The sequence below is a fragment of the Heptranchias perlo genome, unplaced genomic scaffold (genome assembly GCF_035084215.1).
Source record: "Heptranchias perlo isolate sHepPer1 unplaced genomic scaffold, sHepPer1.hap1 HAP1_SCAFFOLD_52, whole genome shotgun sequence".
NCBI classification, from domain to species: Eukaryota; Metazoa; Chordata; class Chondrichthyes; order Hexanchiformes; family Hexanchidae; genus Heptranchias; species Heptranchias perlo.
Window position 1 is genome coordinate 2,102,061 of NW_027139537.1, and position 21,933 is coordinate 2,123,993.

The window sequence follows — 21,933 nt, forward strand, 5'->3', positions numbered from 1 at the left end:
CACCCTGACACCCCAGAGTGATCCCAGGATGCAACCAGGAAGCCAAGATTGCACCCAGTCTCCCAGACTGATCCCGGAATGCACCCAGTAACCCCAGAGTGATCGCAGATTGGCAGTCTTTAAAATAGACTACAATCACGACAACTACTACTACAACAACAACGTATATTCATATTATATTTGCTATATATATTTGTATTTACAAACGGCCAGCATGGTGGCACGTACGGCAGCCATCTATGAAAAAATGGCGGTAAGCACAGCGACCATCTTGGACAAAATTGTGGCAAGTATAGCAGCCATCTGCGGCAATATGGTGGTCGTCTTGGACAAAATGACCGCAAGTACGGCGCAGAGTGTCCCAAGTGATCCCATAGTGACCCCAGAATGTCCCAGTGACCCCCCAGTACACCGGATTACACCCAGTCACCCCAGAGTGACCGCTGAGTTCACACAGCAACCCATAGTGCACCGAGGCAGCCCAAAGTGATCCCAGATTTAACCCAGTCACGATGAAGTGATCTCAAAGTGCACCAATGGATTCCAGAGTGCATCCAGTCACCCCAGAGTAATGCCAGAGTGGCAGTCTTTATATTTAGACCACCACAACAACAATTAACAATACAACAACAACTTGTATTTGTAATATATATGTGTTTTATATTTATATATAGGTGCATTTACACACGGCCAGCATAGCAGTAAGTACAATGGCCATTTTGGACAAAATGGCGGCAAGTAAGGCGGCCATCTTGCACAAATCGTCAGAAAGTACGTCGTCCAACTTGGAGAAAATTGCGGCAAGTATCATGCAGAGTGTCCCCAGTGATACCACAGTGACTCCAGATTGTCCCATTGACCCCCTCAGGGAAACCAGAGTACACCCAGGGATCCCAGAGCGCACCCAGTCACCACAGATTGATCTCAGAGCTCACGCAGGTATCCCAGATTGCACACCGGGATCCCAGAGTGCATCCAGACAAAGAAGAGTGATCATCTATGCATCCCAGAGAGCACCGAGAGACCCCAGAGTGATCCCAGAATGGCATTCCTTTTATTTAGACAACCACAACAACAACTACATATTCAACAACAACAACTTGTATTTATAAGATATAAGGAATATATATGTTTTCAATATCTGTATTTACACAAGGCCAGCATGACGGCGAGTATGGCAGCCATCTTGGACAAAATGGCAGCAAGTAAGGCGGCTGTCTTGGACAAAATGGCGGCAAGTACATCAAAATAAAGAAACATAAAAAGTAGGAGCAGGAGTAAGCCATTCGGCCCATCCAGCCTGCTCCGCCATTCAATATTATGATGGCTGATCCTTTATCTCAATACCATATTCCCGCTCTATCCGCAAATCTCTTGATGCCTTTTTTTCTAGTAATCTCTCCATCTCCTTCTTAAATATATTCAGTGACTTGGCCTCCACAGTCTTCTGTGGTAGAGAATTCCGCAGGTTCACCGCCCTCTGAGTGAAGATATTTCTCCTCATCTCAGTCCTAAACATCCTACCAAGTATCCTGAGACTCTGACCCCTCGTTCTGGAGACCTGCATCCAGTCTGTCTAGCCCTGTCAGAATTCTATACTTTTCAATGAGATCCCCTCTCATTCCTCTAAACTCGAGTGAAAACAGGCCGAGTCGGTCCAATTTCTCCTCATACGACAGTCCTGCCATCCCAGGAATTAGTCTGGTGAACCTTCGCTGCACTCCCTCTATGACAAGTATATACTTTCTTGGGTAAGGTGTCCAAAATTGGACACAATACTCCAGCTGTGGCCTCACCAAGGCCCTGTATAACTGCAGTAAAACATCCTTGCTCCTGTAATCAAATCCTCTTGAAATGAAGGCCAACATACCATTTGCCTTCCGAACTGCTTGCTGCACTTGTATGTTTGCTTTCAGTGACTCGTGTACAAGGACACCCTGGACCCTTTGTGCATCAACATTTCCCAATCTATCACCGTTTAAATAATACTCTGCCATTCTGTTTTTCCTTCTGAAGTGGATTACTTCACATTTATCCACATTATACTGCATCTGCCATGTATTTGTCCACTAATTCAACTTGTCTAAATCGCCTTGAAGCCTCTTTGCATCCTCCTCACAACTCACGATCCAACCTAGTTTGTGTCATCAGCAAACTTGGAAATATTACATTTGGTTCCCTCATCCAAATCATTGATATATATTCTGAATAGCTGGTACTCAGGCACTGATCCCTGCGGTACCCCACTAGTCACTGCCTGCCATCCCGAAAAAGACCCATTTATTTTTGCTCCCTGTTTCCTGTTTCCTTTCTGTTAACCAATTTTCAATCTATGCTGGTACATTACTCCCAATCCCATGTGCTTTAATTTTGCACACTAACTTCTTACGTGGGACTTTATCAAAGGCCTTCAGAAAATCCAAATAAACCACATCTACTGGTTCTCCCTTATTTATGTTATGAGATACATCCTCAAAAAACTGCAGTAGGTTTTTTCAAACATGATTTCCCTTTCATAAATCCATGTTGACTTTGTCTAATCCTGTTGATATTTTCTAAGTGTCCTGTTATCACATCCTTTATAATAGATTCTAGCATTTCCCATCCTACTGATGTTAGGCTAACTGGTCTGTAGTTCCCTGTTTTCTCTCTCCCTCCTTTTTTAAATAGTGGGGTTACATTTTCAACCCTCCAATCAACAGGAAATGTTTCATAATCTATAGAATTTTCGAAGATGACAACTAATGCAGCTATTATTTCCATGGCTACCTTATTTAGTACTCTGGGATGCAAATAATCAGGCCATGGGATTTATCGGCTTTCAGTCCCATTAATTTGTCCAGCACTATTTTTTACTAATACTAATTTCCTTTAATTCCTCCTTTTCACTAGTCCCTTGGATCCCGAGCATTTCTGGGAAGTTATTTGTGTCCTCTTCCATGAAGACAGAACAAAAGTACTTGTTTAGTTGCTCTGCCATTTCCTTGTTCCCCATTATAAATTCTCCCGTTTCTGACTGTAAGGGACCTAATCTTTTTCTTTTCACATACTTGTAGAAGCTTTTACCGTCCACTATTATGTTCCTTGCAAGTTTACACTCATACTCTATTTTTCCCCTCTTAATCAATCAATTCGTGCTTTTTTGCTGAATTCTAAACTGCTCCCAATCCTCAGGCTTGCTACTTTTTGTAGTAACTTGATATGACTCCTATTTGTATGTAATATTATCCCTAATTTCATTTGTTAGCCAGGATGGGCCGCTTTTCCTTTTTTGTTTTTGCACCAGAAAGGAATGTATAACTGTTGCAATTCACGTATTCGTTCCTTAAATGTTAGCCATTACCGATCCATCATCATGCCTTCTAATGAAGCTTCCCAATCGATCAAAGCCAACTCACTCCTCATATCTTCGTAGTTCCCCTTGTTTAGATTTAAGCCCCTAGTTTCAGATTGGACTATTCACTTTCCATCTTAATGATGAATTCTATCATGTTATGGTCTCTTTTCCCTAAAGGTCCCCGCACAGCAAGATTATTAATTAACCCTTTCTCATTGCACAATAATCAATCTCGGATTGCCTGCTCCCTGGATGGCTGCTCAACGTACTGGTCTAAAAAAATCTCGTACACACTCCAGCAATTCATTCGGCACAGTATTATTGCTAATTTGTTTTGGCCAGTCTATATGCAGATTAAAGTCACCCATGATTACAGTAGTTCCCTTGTTACATGCATCTCTAATTTCCTGTTTGATCCCATCCCCTACATTACCACTACTGTATGGACGTCTATAGACAACTTCCACCAATGTTTTCTGCCCCTTGGTGCTTCTTAACTCCACCCAAACTGATTCCACATCTTGATTTTCTGAGCCAATATCCTTTCTCACGAATGCTCTGATTTCATCCTTCACTCACAACGCCAGCCTACCTCCTTTTCCTTTTTGCCTGTCCTTCCTAAATAACGAATACCCTTGGATATTCAGCTCCCAGCCTTGGTCACCCTGAAGCCATCTAACTGTAATTGCTATGATATCACATCCGTTTACATCGACTTGTGCTGTTAATTCGTCTCCCTTACTACAAATGCTTCGTGCATTCAGATACAGAGCATTTAGATTTGTCTTTTTCACATTTTTAGATATCTTAAAAAATTTTTGTACTTTGGTCTTATTTGTCTTATTACCATTTTTTCTTACCCGGACCCTATCTGTTGTCTTTTGCTTGTGTGCTCTGTCCCTTCCTGACACAATCTGGTTATCCTTACCTCAATCACTTTCCTGCACTGTTTCTTTGACTTTTCTCTTTAGCATTCTAGATTTCTCTCCACCGGGACCTTACCCCCACCCCCCATATTTAGTTTAAAGCCCTATCTAACTCCCTAGTTATTCGATTCGCGATCACTCAGATCCCAGCATGGTTCAGGTGTAGTCCGTCGCAAAGGAACAGCTCTCTCTTTCCCCAGTACTGGTGTCAGTGCCCCACGAATCGAAACCCTTCTCAAACCCTTCTTTGAGCCACGCATTCATCTCTCTGATCTGATTTACCCTGTGCCAATTTGCTCGTGGCTCAGGTAATAATCCGGAGACTATTACCTTTATGGTTCAGCTTTTTAATTTAGTCCCTAGCTGCTCAAACTCTCTCTGCAGAACCTTTTTCTTAGACCTACCTATGTCGTAAATCCCAGATTTTATGGGAATGGGGCGATTTTCCCTGAATTAAATGATAAAGCGGTGATTACCTGTACTTTATGTAGTATTATATTAGTCTGTATAATATCTTGGGTTGAGTTATATTGTGAAACGGCGCTAACGGCTGCTGTAAAATACGTTCCCCAGGATTTCATGTAACAAGGAGAGTTTATTATGTCCCGTTTACAAGTTTTAAATGTCCCTGTACTCCTCGTTTATAGGGAGGGGGTTCCTCAGTTCATTCCCATTAAAATGGCTCTACATTTATTTCAGGTGTAACGGGCCCGATAGCTTATGGGGAATTTTCTGAAGTTCCCTCCTCAAGCGGGGCCTCACTCACAGGGAGCAGATTATGGGTAATTTCCGCGTTCACTACCCCTTCCTGGCTAACCCAGAAGCCTCCCGCTGTGTGTGAGGCCCCACCGCTGGCCGGTGTGTGTCTGTACTGCTGGGCTAATATCACACAACCCGTTAGACCTGAACCTCTTTACCGTCAGATTTTAGTTCACAAATCCCACTGAAGTGTCGGTCTGGATTAATGAGCGAGGGGCCTGAATCCACGATCTTCTGACTCACAGGCACGAGTGCAGAAGAGATGGTGGATGTATTGGAGAGTGTGAGGGGCTGTGTCACTGATGAGTTAAGATAACGGAACGACGTCCTGCGGGGAAAGTTCAGCTCGCCCACTGATGGTTGACTGCCCGAAAGCTTGTTTTGCTCTTTGTTACTGAATGTTTGGTGTTTCTGCTTCCCTCTCCTACACACGTTAACAGTCCGGTGACTGTCACCTCGGTAAGAGGGTGGGATGCTCCGACACATCGACTGCTGCAGTTAGTGTCGGTCTACGTTTAAGCAACAGTGAGAAGGAGCCTCTTCAATGGACTTATCTTAGGCAGTGAGAAAAACAGCAATAAATATAATTTATTACAATTAAATTATCAGACTCTTTCAGTGACCTGTATTTAATGATCCGATAAAGACTGTAAAATCTCCACGTGTTCACAATGATACATTTTAGATTCTCCAGTCCTTAGGGGATCACTAACCGATCCTCTTATCATTTGTCATATTTGTGTTGAATCTGCTTCTCTCTGGTTTAACTGAACTGTTTGTTTCCCTTCATTACGGAGCAGCAATGACTGTTCTACAATTGGCCGAACAGTTGGAAACAAATAAACAGTTACCTCAACACCTGGCATTTGTGCAGTACGTGTCCCAGCCGCTGGAGTCCTTCACACTGAATGGAACAGTTCCACAGATTGAGTTCTTTTATTGTATCACAGAGTCCAATGACGTGAGACAGGACCGCACAGTCAATCGGGGTCAGTCCCAATCTACTAAATGTAAGTGTTTTCGCAGATCCCACCGTGGTCCGAGCCAGTGTTTGATTCGGAGACTCAAACAGGTAGTGGAATGTTTTCAGGAGGACCCTTTTCGCAGTTATACTCTCTGCCTTTCCAAACGTTCCTTCAACCTTTTCCTTAACCCACTCAATCACTCCGCAGATTGTTTGATGAAGAAATGGACCCAGAAACTCCTCCAGGGGCCGAGCTGACTGTGAGGAGGAGAGACCAACAACAAAACGGAGAAATATCTCAAATTGCCCATCTTTCTTGCTGTGGGCTTCACTGAGGAGATTCCGGATGTCCCCTGGATCTGGAGTCAGGAATTGTGCGAGTGCGGCTATAAACTCTTGGATGGTGAGGTGCGGGAATGTGTAAACCACACTCTGGCCAGAATCATCTCTCTCCAAAAGTTCCATCATGAACCCAGACAGGAACTGGGAAGGTTGCAGATTGTACTTGATCAAATCTCCATTTCTAAACACAATCTTCTTCTCGGAGATTCCAGTGAAGGCCATCTCACCGATCTTCAGTAACACATCACGGGGGCATTCAATCTCTCGGCCATGGTTTTTCAGAATGTTGTAAATATAGTAGGAATATAGTTGGGTCATGGTCTTGGGAATTTGCCGCTGTTCCCTGTCGCTTTGTGTGAAGAAGGGGCCCAGTGACAGACCGAGGATCCAGCAGTAGGAAGGGTTGTAACACATCGTGTACAGGATCTCGTTCTCCTCCACATGTTTGAAAACAGCTGCTGCCACCACCTGATCTTCAAAAATCTTGTTGAAATATTCCTTCCGTTCCTCACCAACAAATCCCAGGATTTCAGCCCAGACACTGATCTCAGCCTTTTTCAATACATGTAATGCAGTGGGGCGGCTGGTCACTAGCACTGAACATCCTGGGAGCAGCTTGTGCTGTATTAAACTGTACACAATTTCAGACACTTCACACCAGTCTTCAGGATCTGTGCAGATGTAATCAGCCTCTGTATTTCTCCGATTGTCAGCAAAATCGATACTATCCTTGAATTCATCTAAACCATCGAATATAAACAATAATCCCTCTGGGTTCTTCCAGAGCTCTCCCAGAATATTCCCAAAGTAAGGATACAGATTCAGTATCAGATTCCTCAGGTTTATTTTACAGTTAATAGCGTTCAAATCCCGGAATTTAAAACTGAAAACAAATTGAAAGTGTGGGTATATTTTCCCAGTGGCCCAGTCATAAACAATCTTTTGTACCATTGTTGTTTTTCCAATCCCCGCGACTCCGCTCACTGCTGCTGAACTCCCAGAATTGGTTCGCCGGAAGGAACTCTTCATTTTCTGGTGCAAACTGCGCCTCCTGGAAAAACTGCTGTGGAACAATTGATCAGTTCGGATTTTTTCCAGTTCTCTCCGGAGATGTTTCTTTCTCCACTCTTCATGGTCTCGGCCTCTTGCCAGCAGTTCATGTTCTACAAGTGTCCGATCTCGAACAGTAGAGATGACCGTTAGCTCAGTGTATAGAGTGACCAGCTGGAAAATCTTAATCTTCTCTTTTATTAGGATAGTGTTTACTCTCAGTGTTTCAGTTCGGACCCGGAGTGTTTCCTTGTGTTTCTTTTGAACATCTTCAATTGGAACAGACAGAAAGTGGTTCTCAATGTTAGTTATTTTGAAAAAATAACAACTTCTCAATATCATTTTAATATTCAGTGTTACTTTTCAGGGATTGGGCAGGTTATCTGGTATCTTCTGTGTGGTGGGAAAGGGACCGACTGTGAATGGACAGAAGTTCCACTGTTATTGTATCAAGTCTTGGGCAGGTTATCTGGGATATTGTGGGCACTGGGAGAGGGACAGACTGTGAATGTACAGAAGTTCCACTGTTATTGTGTGAGGTCCAGGGCAGATTATCTGGGATATTGTGTGTACTGGATAGACTGAATGGGCAGTATTCTTCTGTTTAACCTCAGTTGTGGCGAAGCTTTTAGAAACGATAATCCGGGACAAAATTAATCTTCACTCGATCAAATGTGGATTTGTTGAGTAAAGCCAGCATCGATTTGTTAAAGGCAATTCGTGTTTAACTATCTTGATTGAGTTTTTAAATTAGGTGACAGATAGCATTTAGGAGTTCAATGCGATTGATGTGCGCAGGGATTTTCAAAAGGCGTTCTATAAAGTGCCGCTTAATAGGCTTGTTAACAAAGTTGAAGGCTATGGAATAAAAGGGGCATTGGCAGCATGGATACGAAATTGGATCAGTGACAGGAAACAGAGAGTAGTGGTGAACGGTTGCTTTTTGGCCAGGAGGAAGCTATACAGTGGTGTCCCCAGGGGTCGGTGCTGGGACCACTGCTTTTTTTGATAGATATTAATGGCAATCAGGGGGAAAACTCTTCAGTGGCTGGAGTCATAACTAGCACAAATGAAGATGGTAGTGGTTGTTGGAGGCCAATCATCTCAGCCCCAGGACATTGCTGCAGGAGTTCCTCAGGGCAGTGTCCTGGGCCCAACCATCTTCAGCTGCTTCATAAATGACCTTCCCTCCATCATTCGGTCAGAAATGAGGAAGTTCGCTGATGATTGCACAGTGTTCAGTTCCATTTGCAACACCTCAGATAATGAAGCAGTCCGTGCCCGCATGCAGCAAGACCTGGACAACATCCGGAGTTGGGCTGATAAGTGGCAAGTAACTTTCGCGCAAGACAAGTGCCAGGCAATGACCATCTCCAACAAGAGAGATTCTAACCATCTCCCCTTGACATTCAACAGCATTACCATCGCCGAATCCCCCACCATCAACATCCTTGTGGTCACCATTGACCAGAAACTTGCCTGGACCAGCTATATAATTAATTTGGCTATAAGAGCAGGTCAGAGGCTCGGTATTCTGCGGCGAGTGACTCACCTTCTGACTCCCCAAAGCCTCTTCACCATCTACAAGGCTCAAGTCAGGAGTGTGATGGAATACTCTCCACTTGCCTGGATGAGTGCAGCTCCAACAACACTCAAGAGGCTCGGCATCATTCAGGACAAAGCAGCCCGCTTGATTAGCACCGCATCCATCACCCTAAACATTCACTCCCTTCACCATCGGCGCACTGTGGATGCAGTGTGCACCATCCACAGGATGCACTGCAGCAACTCGCCAAGGCTTTTTCGACAGCCCCTCCCAAACTCGTGACCTCTACCACCTAGAAGGACAAGGGCAGCAGCCACATGGTAACAACACCACCTGCAGGTTCCCCTCCAAGTCACACACCATCCCAACTTGGAAATATATCGCCGTTCCTTCATTGTCGCTGGGTTAAAATCCTGGAACTCCCTTCCTAACAGCACTGTGGGCGAACCTTCACCATACTAACTGCAGCGGTTCAAGAAGGCGGCTCATCACCACCTTCTCCAGGGCAATCAGGGATGGGCAATAAACGCTGGCCTCGCCAGCGACGCCCACATCCCGTGAACGAATAAAAAAAAGGAATCCCGCTGGTAAATCTGGACCCTGCCAGGTTTGTGTGGGCTTTCACAGTGTATCAACATCCTGCCAGATGTGTATGCGAATTCAAAGTGTATCAGGATCCCAGCAGCTGTGTGTGGTTGAAGAGAATATCAGGATGCTGCCAGTTGTGCATGGGGTGTCACAATATATCAGGATCTCTTATATATATACGGGGATTCAGAGTGTACCAGCATCCTGTCAGGTGTGAATGTCAATTCAGAGATTATAAGAACCCTGCCAGCTCTGTATGGGGATTCACCGGGTATCAAGCGTCTGCCAAGTGTTCATGGGGATTCACAGTGTTTCAGGATCCTGCCAGGTGTGTAAGGGAATGAAGAGTGTTTCAGGTTCCTGCCCAGTATTTATGGGGATTCAAAGCGTTTCGGGATCCTGCCAGGTGTGAATGGGGAGTCACCTTGTATCGCAATCCAGACAGGTGTGTGGGGGGTTTCGCAGTGTTTCTGGATCCTACCAGGTGTCCATGGGGATTCAAAGTGAATCAGGATCCCGCCAGTTAATTATGGGGATTCAGATTGTATGAGGATCAGGCCAGGTGTGTATGGAGATTCACAAGCGATCAGGTTCTGTCAGATATTTATGGGGATTGACATTGAATCTGGACCCTGCCAGATGTATATGGGGCTTCACAGTTTATGAGGTTGCTGCCAGGTGTGTGTGGGGAATCACAGCGTATCGGGATCCTGCCAGGTGTGTATGAGGGTTCACAGTGTATCAGGATCTTGCCAGGTGTGTATGGGGATTCACAATGTATCAGGGTCCTGCCAGGTGTGTATGGGTATTCACAGTGTTTCAGGATCCTGCCAGTTGTGTATGGGGATTCACAGTTTATCAGGATTCCGCCAGGGGTGTATGGGAAGTCACATTGTATCAGGGTCCTGCCAGGTGTGTATGGGGATTCAGAATGTATCGGACACCTTCCAGTTGTGTATGGGGATTCACCGAATTTCGGGATCAAGACAGGTGTGTATGGGGATTCAGAGTGTATTAGGAGCTTGCCAGGTTTGTACGGGGATTCATAGTGTATCAATATCCTGCCAGGTGTGGATGGGGATTCATTGTGTTTCTGGAACCTGAACAGTGTTTTCGGGCTCACAGTGCATCAGGATCCTGCCAGTTGTGTCCGGTGATTGACAGTGTAGCCAGATGCTGCCAGTTTAGTGTGGGGATTCGAAGTGTTTCATATTCCTCCCAGGTGTGTATGGGGAGTCAAATTCTTTCAGGATCCTGCCAGGCGTATATGGAGATGCACAGTTTCTGGATCGTGCTAAGTGTGAATGTGGATTCACCGTGTATCGAGATCATGTCTGGTATGTATGGGGTTTCGCAGTGTTTATGGATCCTACCAGGTGTCCATGGGGATTCAGAGTGAATCAGGATCCTGCCAGGTGTGTATGAGGATTCTCAGTGTATCAGGATCCTGCCAGGTGTGTATGGGGATTCGAAGAGTTTCATGTTCCTTGCATATGTGCATGGGGAGTCACAGTGTATAAGGAAGCTGCCAGGTGTGTAAAGGGATTCAGAGTGACTCTGAATCTTTTAATGTGTGTTCGGGGGTTCACAGTGTATTTGGATACTGCCAGATGTGTATGGGGATTCACAGTGGTTCTGGAACCTGTCAGGTTTATGTGGGGTTTCACCGTGTATCGGGACCCTGTCAGGTGTGTACGGGCCTTCAGAGTTTTTATCAGGAACCAACCAGTTGTGCATGGGATTTCACAGACTATCAGGAATCTGCCTGGTGTGTCTGGGGATTCACAGTGAATCATGATCCTGCCAGGTGACTGAGGGGATTTACAATGTATCAGGATCATGCTAAATGTGTATGGAGTTTCACAATGTATCTGGACCGTGCCGGGTGTGTATTGGGATCCACAGTGTATGAGGATCCTGCAAGGTGTGTGTGGGGATTCACAATGTATCAGGATCCTGCCAGGTGTTTATGGGGATTCACAGTGTATCAGGATCCTGCCTGGTGTGTATGGGGATTCACAGTGTATCAGGATCCTGCCAGGTGTGTATGGGGATTCACAGTGTATCAGGATCCTGTCAGGTTTGTATCGGGATTCAAAGTCCATCAGGATCGTGCCAGGTGTGTTTGGGTAATCACATTGAATCAGGGTCCTGCCAGGTGTGTGTGTGGATTCACAGTGTATCAGGATCCTGCCAGGTGTGTATGGGGATTCACAGTGTATCAGGATCCTGCCAGGTGTGTATGGGGATTCAAAGTCCATCAGGAACGTGCGAGGTGTGTATGGGGATTCACATTGTATCAGGTTCCTGCCAGGTGTGTATGGGGATTCACAGTGTATTAGGATCCAGCCAGGTGTGTATGGGGATTCAGTGTGTAAGAAGCCACCCAGATGTTTATGGTGGTTCGGAATGAATCAGGATCCTGTCAGGTGTATATGGGGATTCACAGTGTCTCTGGAACCACCCAGGTGTACATGGGGATTCAGAAATTGTCAGAATCTGTCAGGTGTTTATGGGTTTTCACAGTGTATCAGGATCCTACCCGGTTTGTATGGGGATTCAAATTGAATCAGGATCCTGCCAGATATGTATGAGGAGCCATAAAGGATCAGGATCCTGCCAGGTGTGTACGGGGATTCACAATACATCAGGATCCTGCCAGGTGGATGGGGATTCACAGTGTATCAGGGATTCTGCCAGGTGTGCAAGGGGATTCACAGTGATTCAGCATCCTGCCAGATGTGGATGTGGATTCACAGTGTATCGGTATCCTGCCAGTTTTGTATGGGGATTCACAGTGTTTCAGGATCCTGCCAGGTATGTATGGGAATTCAGAGTGCATCTGGATCCTGCCAGGTGTGGATGGGGATTCACAGTGTTTCAGGATCCTGCCAGGTATGTATGGGAATACAGAGTGCATCTGGATCCTGCCAGGTGTGGATGGGGATTCACAGTGTTTCAGCATCCTGCCAGGTGTGGATGGGTATTCACTGTGTATCTGGATACTGCCAGGAATGTATGGGTTTTCACAGTGTATCAGAATTCTGCCAGGTTTGTATGGGGATTCACAGTGTATCAGGAGCCTGCCAGGTGTGTATGGGGATTCACAGTGTATCAATATCCTGCCAGGTGTGGATGGGGATTCATAGTCTTTCAGAAACCTGAGCGGTGTGTATGGAGCTCACAGTGAATCAGGATCCTGCCAGTTGGGTCCGGCGATTGACAGTGTATCAGGATCCTGCCAGGTGTGTAAAGGGATTCAGAGTGACTCTGAATCTTTTAAGGTGTGTTCGGGGGTTCACAGTGTATTTGGATACTGCCAGATGTGTATGGGGATTCACAGTGGTTCGAGAACCTATCAGGTTTATGTGGGGTTTCACCGTGTATCGGGACCCTTTCAGGTGTGTACGGGACTTCACATTTTTTATCAGGAACCAACCAGTTGTGCATGGGATTTCACAGACTATCAGGAATCTGCCTGGTGTGCCTGGGGATTCACAGTGAATCATGATCCTGCCAGGTGTGTGAGGAGATTTACATTGTATCAGGATCATGCTGAATGTGTATGGAGTTTCACAATGTACCTGGACCGTGCCGGGTGTGTATTGGGATTCGCAGTATATCGGGATCCTGCCAGGTCTGTATGGGGAATCACGGTTTATCTGAATCCTTCCAGATGTGTATGAGATTTCTGAACTGATAGTGATCAGCATTTGGAGCAAGTGAAAAAATTCAACTTCCGTATATTTACAGGATATGTCAGAAATAGTATGTGGTATAATTTGAATCTATGCAGAATAGTTGAGGATTGATGATGAATCCAAACAATGTTAATTTCTGTTGCCTCCACCCTTCGTATTTCTGATTCCCAGATTGTGACAATCTCTAATTAAACGGCTACAGTCAAACATTCTGATTCTCAGACGTGAAATAAACGGTTTGAAATCCCCATTTCATCACTTACCTTTCAGGTGACTGGGTATTTCAGATAAACCTCGTCCGATGTTCATATAATCAAATGGATCAGGACCTGTTTAAATCAATGAGCTTTCATGAAATCAGATCTGTGCAATATTATTGTAAGTTCAGCAGTGTTTCAATCTGAAATTGAATTCAGTGTGTGATTTTACCGTACCAAGTTCCTGCATCTCTTTCAGTATTTTGTCCAACTTTGGTACCGTATGGTGCATTTTCACAAAGGATTCCCACATCACCCTTCGGGCCCGAGAGCCTTTCTCCATCACCAGATTTAGGAGAAGGTCGGAACTGTCCGCCCTGTTTCCCTTCTCCACGAGATCAACGACTTTCTGTAAAGAATAATATTGAATATATTGGTCCCTCCTTTTCCCAGTCCCACTTAAACTGTTTCCCTTTTGTTTTCAGTTCCACACAAGAGTTATACCTGAACCGTTCCCCTGCCCTTTGTACTGACACCGACCGATCCACTGGGTATTTTCATCTCTTTGTATCATTGTTTCAGATTCACTGCATTTTCAGTTTGATCCATTTCTTTCCTATTTGGCCTGCTTCTGCCCTGTCACATTCTACGATTCTAAGATATGATATCCTGTTAGTTCTGTGATGTTTAAATAATCCAAACTCATTCTGTGTCCCTCCCACTTACCCGATGTTCCTGTCCACTGAAATGCCTCGCGTATGTTAACAATGAGCTGACTCCGTCCACCACTTCTTCAATCGCCTGTTCTAGTCTGTCCCGGTAGAATTTCGTCATCTGGAACAGCTGGTAATCGTCGCACTTTGTGAGGAACTCAGTGATTGCAGTGTTCGGATCTGTGAACAAAAATGGAGAAAACTAAACACATTATCGACTTTCTATCCGGGCGGTTACATTTCCTCTTGTACCAAACGGCTGAAGCCTCCTGTGACCACATTATCAAACACCTTCTGAAAACCCATAGACACCACCTGGGCTACATTGCATCGATCTATATCGTCACCTCTCAACAAAGCTGTAACAGATTTGTCAAGTACGACTTGTCTGCAGAGAATCAGTTCCAGCCTCCCCTGATCATCCCCTGTATCTCTAAATGTTAACTAAATCGACCTGGAATTACAGATTCGAGGAGTTTGCCCACGACTGACGGAGACTAATTGGTCTCCAGTTACCCCTTGACCCACTCTCCTATTTTATCAGAGACATTACTTGGGCTCCTTCAGTCCACCTGGATATTTTTGATAACAAACGAGGATTGAGAAATTATGGTCAGAGTCCCTCCTACCTCCTCTCTGACTTCCTTTAACAACCTCGGGTGTGTTATCTCTGGGCCCAGTGATTTATCCACCTCGGCGATGTTTCTCAGATCCAAAAGCTTCTATACAGTTATCTCTAACTATGCTCCCACATCCTCCTGGAGTACACCAACATTTTCACTTCCACCATCATTTTTCGAAAATAAAGGAAATGTTCTGTATCTCCCCAAAACTTCATCCACAACTAGTTTCCCCCAGTTCTCCCTCTATCTCACCTCCACTGATTACTGGTCTTCAAATCCCACTGGGAATTGTGCTATTTCCCTTCCTATTGCTTAACTGCGTTCAGATGGATTCTATGTTAACACAGCACCCTGGAACATCCTTATGTTCGAAACTTCTCCTTCTCTCTCTTCTCCTTTTCGACTCTCCTTAAAACCTACCTCTTTGACCAAGCTTTTGGTCACCCATCCTAATATCTCCTTATTTGACGCGGTGTCAACTTTTGTTTGATAATCGCTTCTGTGAGGCTCCCTGGGACGTTTTGTTACATTAAGGGCGCTATATAAATGCAAGTTATTATTGCTCCAGCTCTGTCATTGAACCCTTTATTAATACTGGAGTCCAGACTATTTTTCTCTCCCCTCAAAATGTTATAACTAGAACGTTTCGCTCTGAGTCCTGTGAAAACTTAGAAACGAAACGAAATCACATCACTTATACTTCTGACTTTCCGAATGTCTTTGGAATGATTTGTAGATTCACAGACAGAACACACAATCCGATTTTATTGGAATGTTGACCCGTTTTCGTTTCTTCGTTTTTTTAATACCAAGTGACTTTATCACTCAATACTTCAAAACCACCTTCCATTTTCCCACTAATAACTTTTCACCATTCCATAAATCTTCCGTTTCTTCTCCAACAGATTTCTTAATTCCAATCTCTAGCCTCAGACCCGGATATTTCCCACCCTCCAGTCATATCAGCTGAAACCCTTCCACTGCTCCATTCACCCAGTCTGTAAAACTATTATCGGTCGGTTCACACCGTGACCATCCCTTCCCTTCTCCCTGAACTCACTCCAGTCCCCAAGACCGTGAACCCTTCCCTCCTGCTACAGCCCTGCAGCCATACATTTGCTTACCTCCTTCAGCAGCCCTGTGCAAAGCAATTCGGAGATCACCAGCTAGAGGCCTTGTTTTTAGTCCAGACCCTAATCCTTATTATTCCCTCCATAAATGTATTTCTATCCGTGTTATTGATTCCGACCATAACTATTCACTGCTCTCGTTTCCATCCCAGAGTTGGTCCCACCTGTTCCAGGATGTTCTTCCCTCTGACACCAGAGAGGCAACTTACTAGTCGGGACCTGCTCAGGGCTGCAGAAGAGTCCGTCTATTCCACTGACTATGGAATATCGCACCACTATCACTCTACCATTCCTATGACCTACCTGCCTCTCACCTCCGCCCCACTCGGGGTATCCCCCTGCTCCCTGGTTTCACACTGTTACTCAGGAAGACCATCCTCTGAGTCACTGTCTCTATCCACCTTACATTCCCCAGCACCAGGTATCCATTGGACAGTTCCAGTACTCAGGAGATCCCTTCATCTGTGACTGCACTGTCCCTCTATATTGTCACTCACTTACCTTTATCTACACAGTATCTGTGATGTTACCTCTTCCTGTTTGAGCTGCAGGTTCTTGCTCGTGATCTGGACCCTTTGTCAGGACAGAAATTATATTTTGAAGAATTTTCTGAACCTACCTGTGTCCATTCTCATTCTTGTTGATGATGTTGGAACTTCTCCCCTGTTTGAACCTTCAGCCATGGTGGTGACAAATTTCCAGATTCTGATGCTCTGTAATAAATATCATATTAATAGGGGGTTTAGACAGAAATATTAAAATGAGCAGGAGAGCGGTCCCTTTTTAAACATGATACCAAGTCCCTCCTCCCCCATCAGTACAACAGCTGTTAGCTCTGGGATTGAACATTTATCGAATGTTATGTTCAAAGCTCCACATCAGGTGTCACACAGACAGCTGCCCAGTGAACTCCAGTGAGTCCTGCTGATCTCCACAAACAAATTCCAGACGGCTGAGACTCTGCCCTGGGAGCACCCATTGGTAAGATTTACTCACAGCTCAGGTCAGCACCAGCCTTAATCCTGAGGCAGTGAATATTCAGCATCGCAATGTGGACCGGGTAAAATTGATGAACTAAACGTTCCTTCACACGATTTTACAGTCTGGGGCTATTGGAATATTTTTATTCACATATGTGTGACGCCGACACCACACTGACCCAATCACACAGCGACACCCCACAGACACAGTGCCACATAGACAACCCACCGACCCATCCCTCCATCTGCATCCCACTGTCGTACTCGGACACCGATATCCCTCTGACCAAGTCCAAAACCGACACCACACAGACCTCATCCCAGAATGACACCCCACTGACCCAGTCGCACACCCACACCCCACCGACCCAGTTCCAAACCTACACGCCACCTACCCAGACCCACACCCACACCCCACAGACCCAGTCCCCCAAGCACACCACCGTCCCAGTCCCACACACACACCCCAACGACCCATTCCCACACCGACAACCAACTGGCCCAGTCCCACACCCACACCCCACTGACCCAATCCTACACCGAAACGCCACAGACACAGTCCCACACCGACACCCCACTGACACAGTCCCACACCGACACCACACTGACCCAGTCACAAACCCACACCCCACTGAACCAGTCACACACCCACACCCCACTGATCCAGTCCCACACCCACACATCACTGACCCAGTCCACACCGACGCCCCACTGACCCAGTCCCACACTGACACCCCACTGACCCAGTCCCACACCCACACCCCACTGACCCAGTCCCATACCGACAGCCCACTGACCCAGTCCCACACCCACACCCCACTTACCCAGTCCCACATCGTCACCCCACTGACCCAGTCCCACTCCGACAGCCCACTGACCCAGTCCCACACCGACAGCCCACTGACCCAGTCCCACACCGACACCCCACTGACCCAGTCCCACAACGACACCCCACTGACCCAGTCCCACACCGACACCCCACTGACCCAGTCCCACACCGACATCCCACTGACCCAGGCCCACACCCACACCCCACTGACCCAGTCCCACACCAACACCCCTCTGACCCATTCCCACACCCACACCCCTCTGACCCAGCCCCACACCAACACCCACCGATGCAAACCCACACCAACACCCTACTGGCCCAGTCCCAACCCCCACTGAGGCAGTACCACACCAATAGCCCAGTGACCCGGTTCCACACCGACACCAGACTGACCCAGTCCCACACGGACATCCTCCAACCTGTTGGTAATTAGAGCAGTTACATCTTATCGAAAGATATTTTGCTGTTGGTGATTAATGTAGTTACTTTTTATATAAAGATTCGTGATGGACCCTCCTACCTGTTGGTAATTTGTGTCGTTACTTTTTATATAAAGATTTGCGATGGACTCTAATACCTTTTGGTAATTTGTGTAGTTACTTTTGAGATAAAGATTAGTGATGGACCCTCCCAGCTGTTGGAAATTTGTGTACTTACTTTTTATATAAAGATTAGTGATGGACCCTCCTACCAGTTGATATAAAAAGTAACTAAACTAATTACCAAGATTAACGATCAGGGACCTCCTATCTGTGTGAAAGATCGTTTCAGCCCTGAACCAGTTTCGATCGAAAACATTCCTGAAGTTTATTTCTCTCTAAAGGGAGCGGCCTTTGTTTTTTTCAGTTGAGCCAGTTTGGCAAATAACTTCCTCATTAACATGAACTTATTTATCAAAAACAAAAGTCCCTGCTCGATTTTCCAACCGAATGCGCGTCCGTTTCTACCTGACAGTGCCGCATTAAATAGTAATTCATTATTGTAATTAATCGCCACACGTTTCATCTCCGAAATTGCTCCTATCCTGTGACTGGTTCGCGTTCAGTCCGGCTTCAGGTAACCAGAGGTTGATTTTCCAGGCGCCCGGCAGAGATCGATAATCGGCCAGTGCGAATGTGTGAACCCTTCACTGAGCTGAATTGTGTGTTCGGCCTGAACAGCTGGTCCCGCCTTTGATCAGTTAAATAAAAGTGTACCGCGCACCAAACGGTCCAGTGAGTAAAAAGAGCCAGTGTTACAGGAAAAATCCGTACGGAGTTACATGGACCCAGGTTCAACTTTTGTTTACTGAACTACAAATTCTAAAATGGTAAATTCCCAGAGTTCATGTTCCTGCTTTCTGTCCTGTAACCGCTCTTCTAATATTGTGTCCGTGGGGAGACGAGTTGAGATCAGGAGAAGGTCTCACAGCGACACAACACTGACTGACGCAGTCCCACACCCACTGAACGCTTCCCACACCCACACCCCACTAACACAGTCCCACACCGACCCACTGACTGAAATCCCCGGTGCAAAATAGCCCGCCTTCAGTCACTGTCCGAGCGAACACCCGGTGAATTGTTGCACGCGCGATGAATACAGAGCTCCCCACGCCGGGAAACATATCTGACCGCGGGAAATCGACTTTAGAAACAAAGAGGAAAGGGAGAAAACGATAACAAAATCACAAAATGAAGCTGAGAAGCTACATTAACTTACCTTGATCCCGCAAGGATTTTCTCTCTCTCAATGTCCGTGTAGATTTTGCAACTGATATCCTTGTTATTTCATCACAACCAATCAGTTGGAAGTTCCTTGTTTTATTTGAACAAGTCACTCATTGTGAATTTGATCTGAACTCCGCCCTCTGTGTGAAAGCTGCTGTCAAACCTCAGGATGGATTTCAACTCAAACATTCCTCGTTTGTTTGAGAACAGGGAGCGGCCTTTCTGGTGAAATCTGATCGAACCGGTTTGACAGTTCGCTGCCACTTCAACTGTGAACAGAGTTAGTTATTCATTTAACTAACTCTTCTTGTTCCAGGGAAGTTCAGTAAATCAGATACTTGGTTAGAAAGAACTTGTTACATTTCCATCTGGGACATTGTTTGCTAAAAGCCCCTGATGTTTTGGCGCTTTCAATCCAGGACCCAAGCGCCAGTGTGCGTCAGTGAGCTGAGGGGGAGGCTGTTTCTGTGAGTGAGGACATTAACCTTTTAACCGCCGAATTAAACTGTCCCTGAGCATCAATCACCTCAGTGACTGGTGAAATGAGCACTGACTTTCCACAGTTAAATTTATCATGGTAAATATTCAGCAGATACACCCGTTACATTGTTAAATCCAGAAAGGACTATTCCTGAGCTGTGGTCGGTATAAAGATTGGATTATCCTCATTTTCAGGGAGGTTATCAAACAGTTAGAATTATCCCTTTGCCCTAGCTCTGCACTTGCTCAAAAATTTGACTCATTGCACACCTTCCCGTTCTAAAGAAATGTTTTCGACCTGAAACATTAACTCTGTTTTTTTCTCCACAGATGCTGTCTGACTTGCTGAGCTTCTCCAGCATTTTCTGTTTTTATTTCAGATTTCCAGCATTCGCAGTATTTTGCTTTTGAATAAATATCCATTCCCTGGGATGGAAGTGTCCGCAGTGAGAAAGTGTTTGAGGACGGATTGAGGTGATAATTCCGAGGGACGGATTGTTGTGATCAATCCCAGGGACAGATTATGGTGATAATTCCGAGGGACGGATTCCTGTGATCAATCCCAGGGACAGATTGTGGTGATAATTCCGAGGGACGGATTCCTGTGATCAATCCCAGGGACAGATTGTGGTGATAATTCCGAGGGACGGATTCCTGTGATCAATTCCAGGGACAGATTGTGGTGATAATTCCGAGGGACGGATTCCTGTGATCAATCCCAGGGACAGATTGTGGTGATAATCCCGAGGGACGGATTATTGTGATCAATCCCAGGGACCGATTGCGATATTTTCCCCATTTCTCTCTGATTTCCCCTCTGTTTTTGACCAGGATTAAGGATTGATTCGGGCTGGAAGCACAGCCTGAAGCAGCGGTCCCAAAAATCCCCCAATATTTGTCTTCATGTGAACTCTCCCTCCACATTGAATTCAGTGCTGGAATGTTTGATCATTCCCTTTAAACGGATATGTTTGGCTGTTTTATTTAAGGTTGAGTTCCATCTGTTTTGAACTTCGCAGAATTCCAAGAGAGAAAAGATCAAATAATCGGTGCGAGAGAATCTAGGACAAACTTTGTAATATCAATTTTGTTAAAAACACCCACTGATCCCTCGGTGCCCAGTCAGAATTGAACAGTAACGCCCCGAAATTTCGCTCCTGATACAGACTCCAGTGGGTTAAACCTCCTCCCACACTGAGGGACAATCAGAGATTTATTATACAGCGTCCCCGGCCCCGCTCCTTATACAGACTCCAGTGGGTTAAACTCTCTCCCACACTGAGGGGCAATCAGAGATATATTGATACAGGGTCCCTGGCCCCGCTCCTTATACAGACTCCAGTGGGTTACACCTTGTCCCACACTGAGGGACAGTCAGAGATTTATTGACACAGGGTCCCGGGCCTCGCTCCTTATACAGGCTCCAGTGGGTTAAGCCTTCTCCCACACTGAGGGACAATTAGAGATTTATTGATACAGGGTCCTGGGCCCCGCTCCTTACCCAGACTCCAGTTGGTTAAACCTTCTCCCATACTGAGGGGCAATCAGAGATTTATTGATACCGGGTCCTGGTCCCCGCTCCTTATACAAACTCCAGTGGCTTAAACTCCCTCCCACACTAAGGGACAATCAGAGATTTAATGATACAGCGTCCCGGGCCCCGCTCCTGATAATGACTCCAGTGGGTTTGTGTGTGAAATAGAGCACCCGGTTGGCAGAAAACCCGTGGGGGTACGTTATTATCCCGCGTCGGAGCATCAGAGCGACTATAGAGTCCCTGAAATAATGTGGCGAGGGAATGTGGCATGGCATTGGGGTTTCGGGACCGTTCGAAAGTGCAAGCCCAGTGGTGACAAAACTGCACCAGGATCCTAAAGTTCCTGAGTTCAATTCCCGAAATGGCATCTGTGAAACTCAAAAGAGCTGATATTACTGACAGTATCTCTACTGATTATAGAGCGGATATTACTGACAGTATATGTACTGATTATAGAGCTGGTATTACTGACGGTATTTGTACTGATCATGGAGCTGATATTATTGACAGTATATTTGATGA

The 21,933-nt window shown here is 45.7% G+C and overlaps 1 protein-coding gene across 2 annotated transcripts in view; it reads right to left on the reverse strand.

Annotated features, from left to right (window-relative positions):
* Positions 1-19,424, reverse strand: part of LOC137314547 (NACHT, LRR and PYD domains-containing protein 3-like) — a 32,387-nt gene extending 12,963 nt beyond the window's left edge. The window contains exons 1-6 of one of the 2 annotated variants that reach the window (XM_067979850.1): positions 19,387-19,424; positions 16,496-16,589; positions 14,137-14,303; positions 13,648-13,819; positions 13,477-13,542; positions 5,874-7,647 (exon numbers count right to left, since the gene is read on the reverse strand). In XM_067979850.1, the coding sequence (XP_067835951.1) occupies positions 5,874-7,647; positions 13,477-13,542; positions 13,648-13,819; positions 14,137-14,303; positions 16,496-16,559 (2,243 nt within the window). In that variant the 5' untranslated portion in view covers positions 16,560-16,589; positions 19,387-19,424. Of the gene's footprint in view, positions 1-5,873; positions 7,648-13,476; positions 13,543-13,647; positions 13,820-14,136; positions 14,304-16,495; positions 16,590-18,632; positions 18,697-19,386 lie in introns of those variants that run through there. The other variant, XM_067979849.1, reaches the window with a different exon arrangement.
* Positions 19,425-21,933: the final 2,509 nt, after the last annotated feature.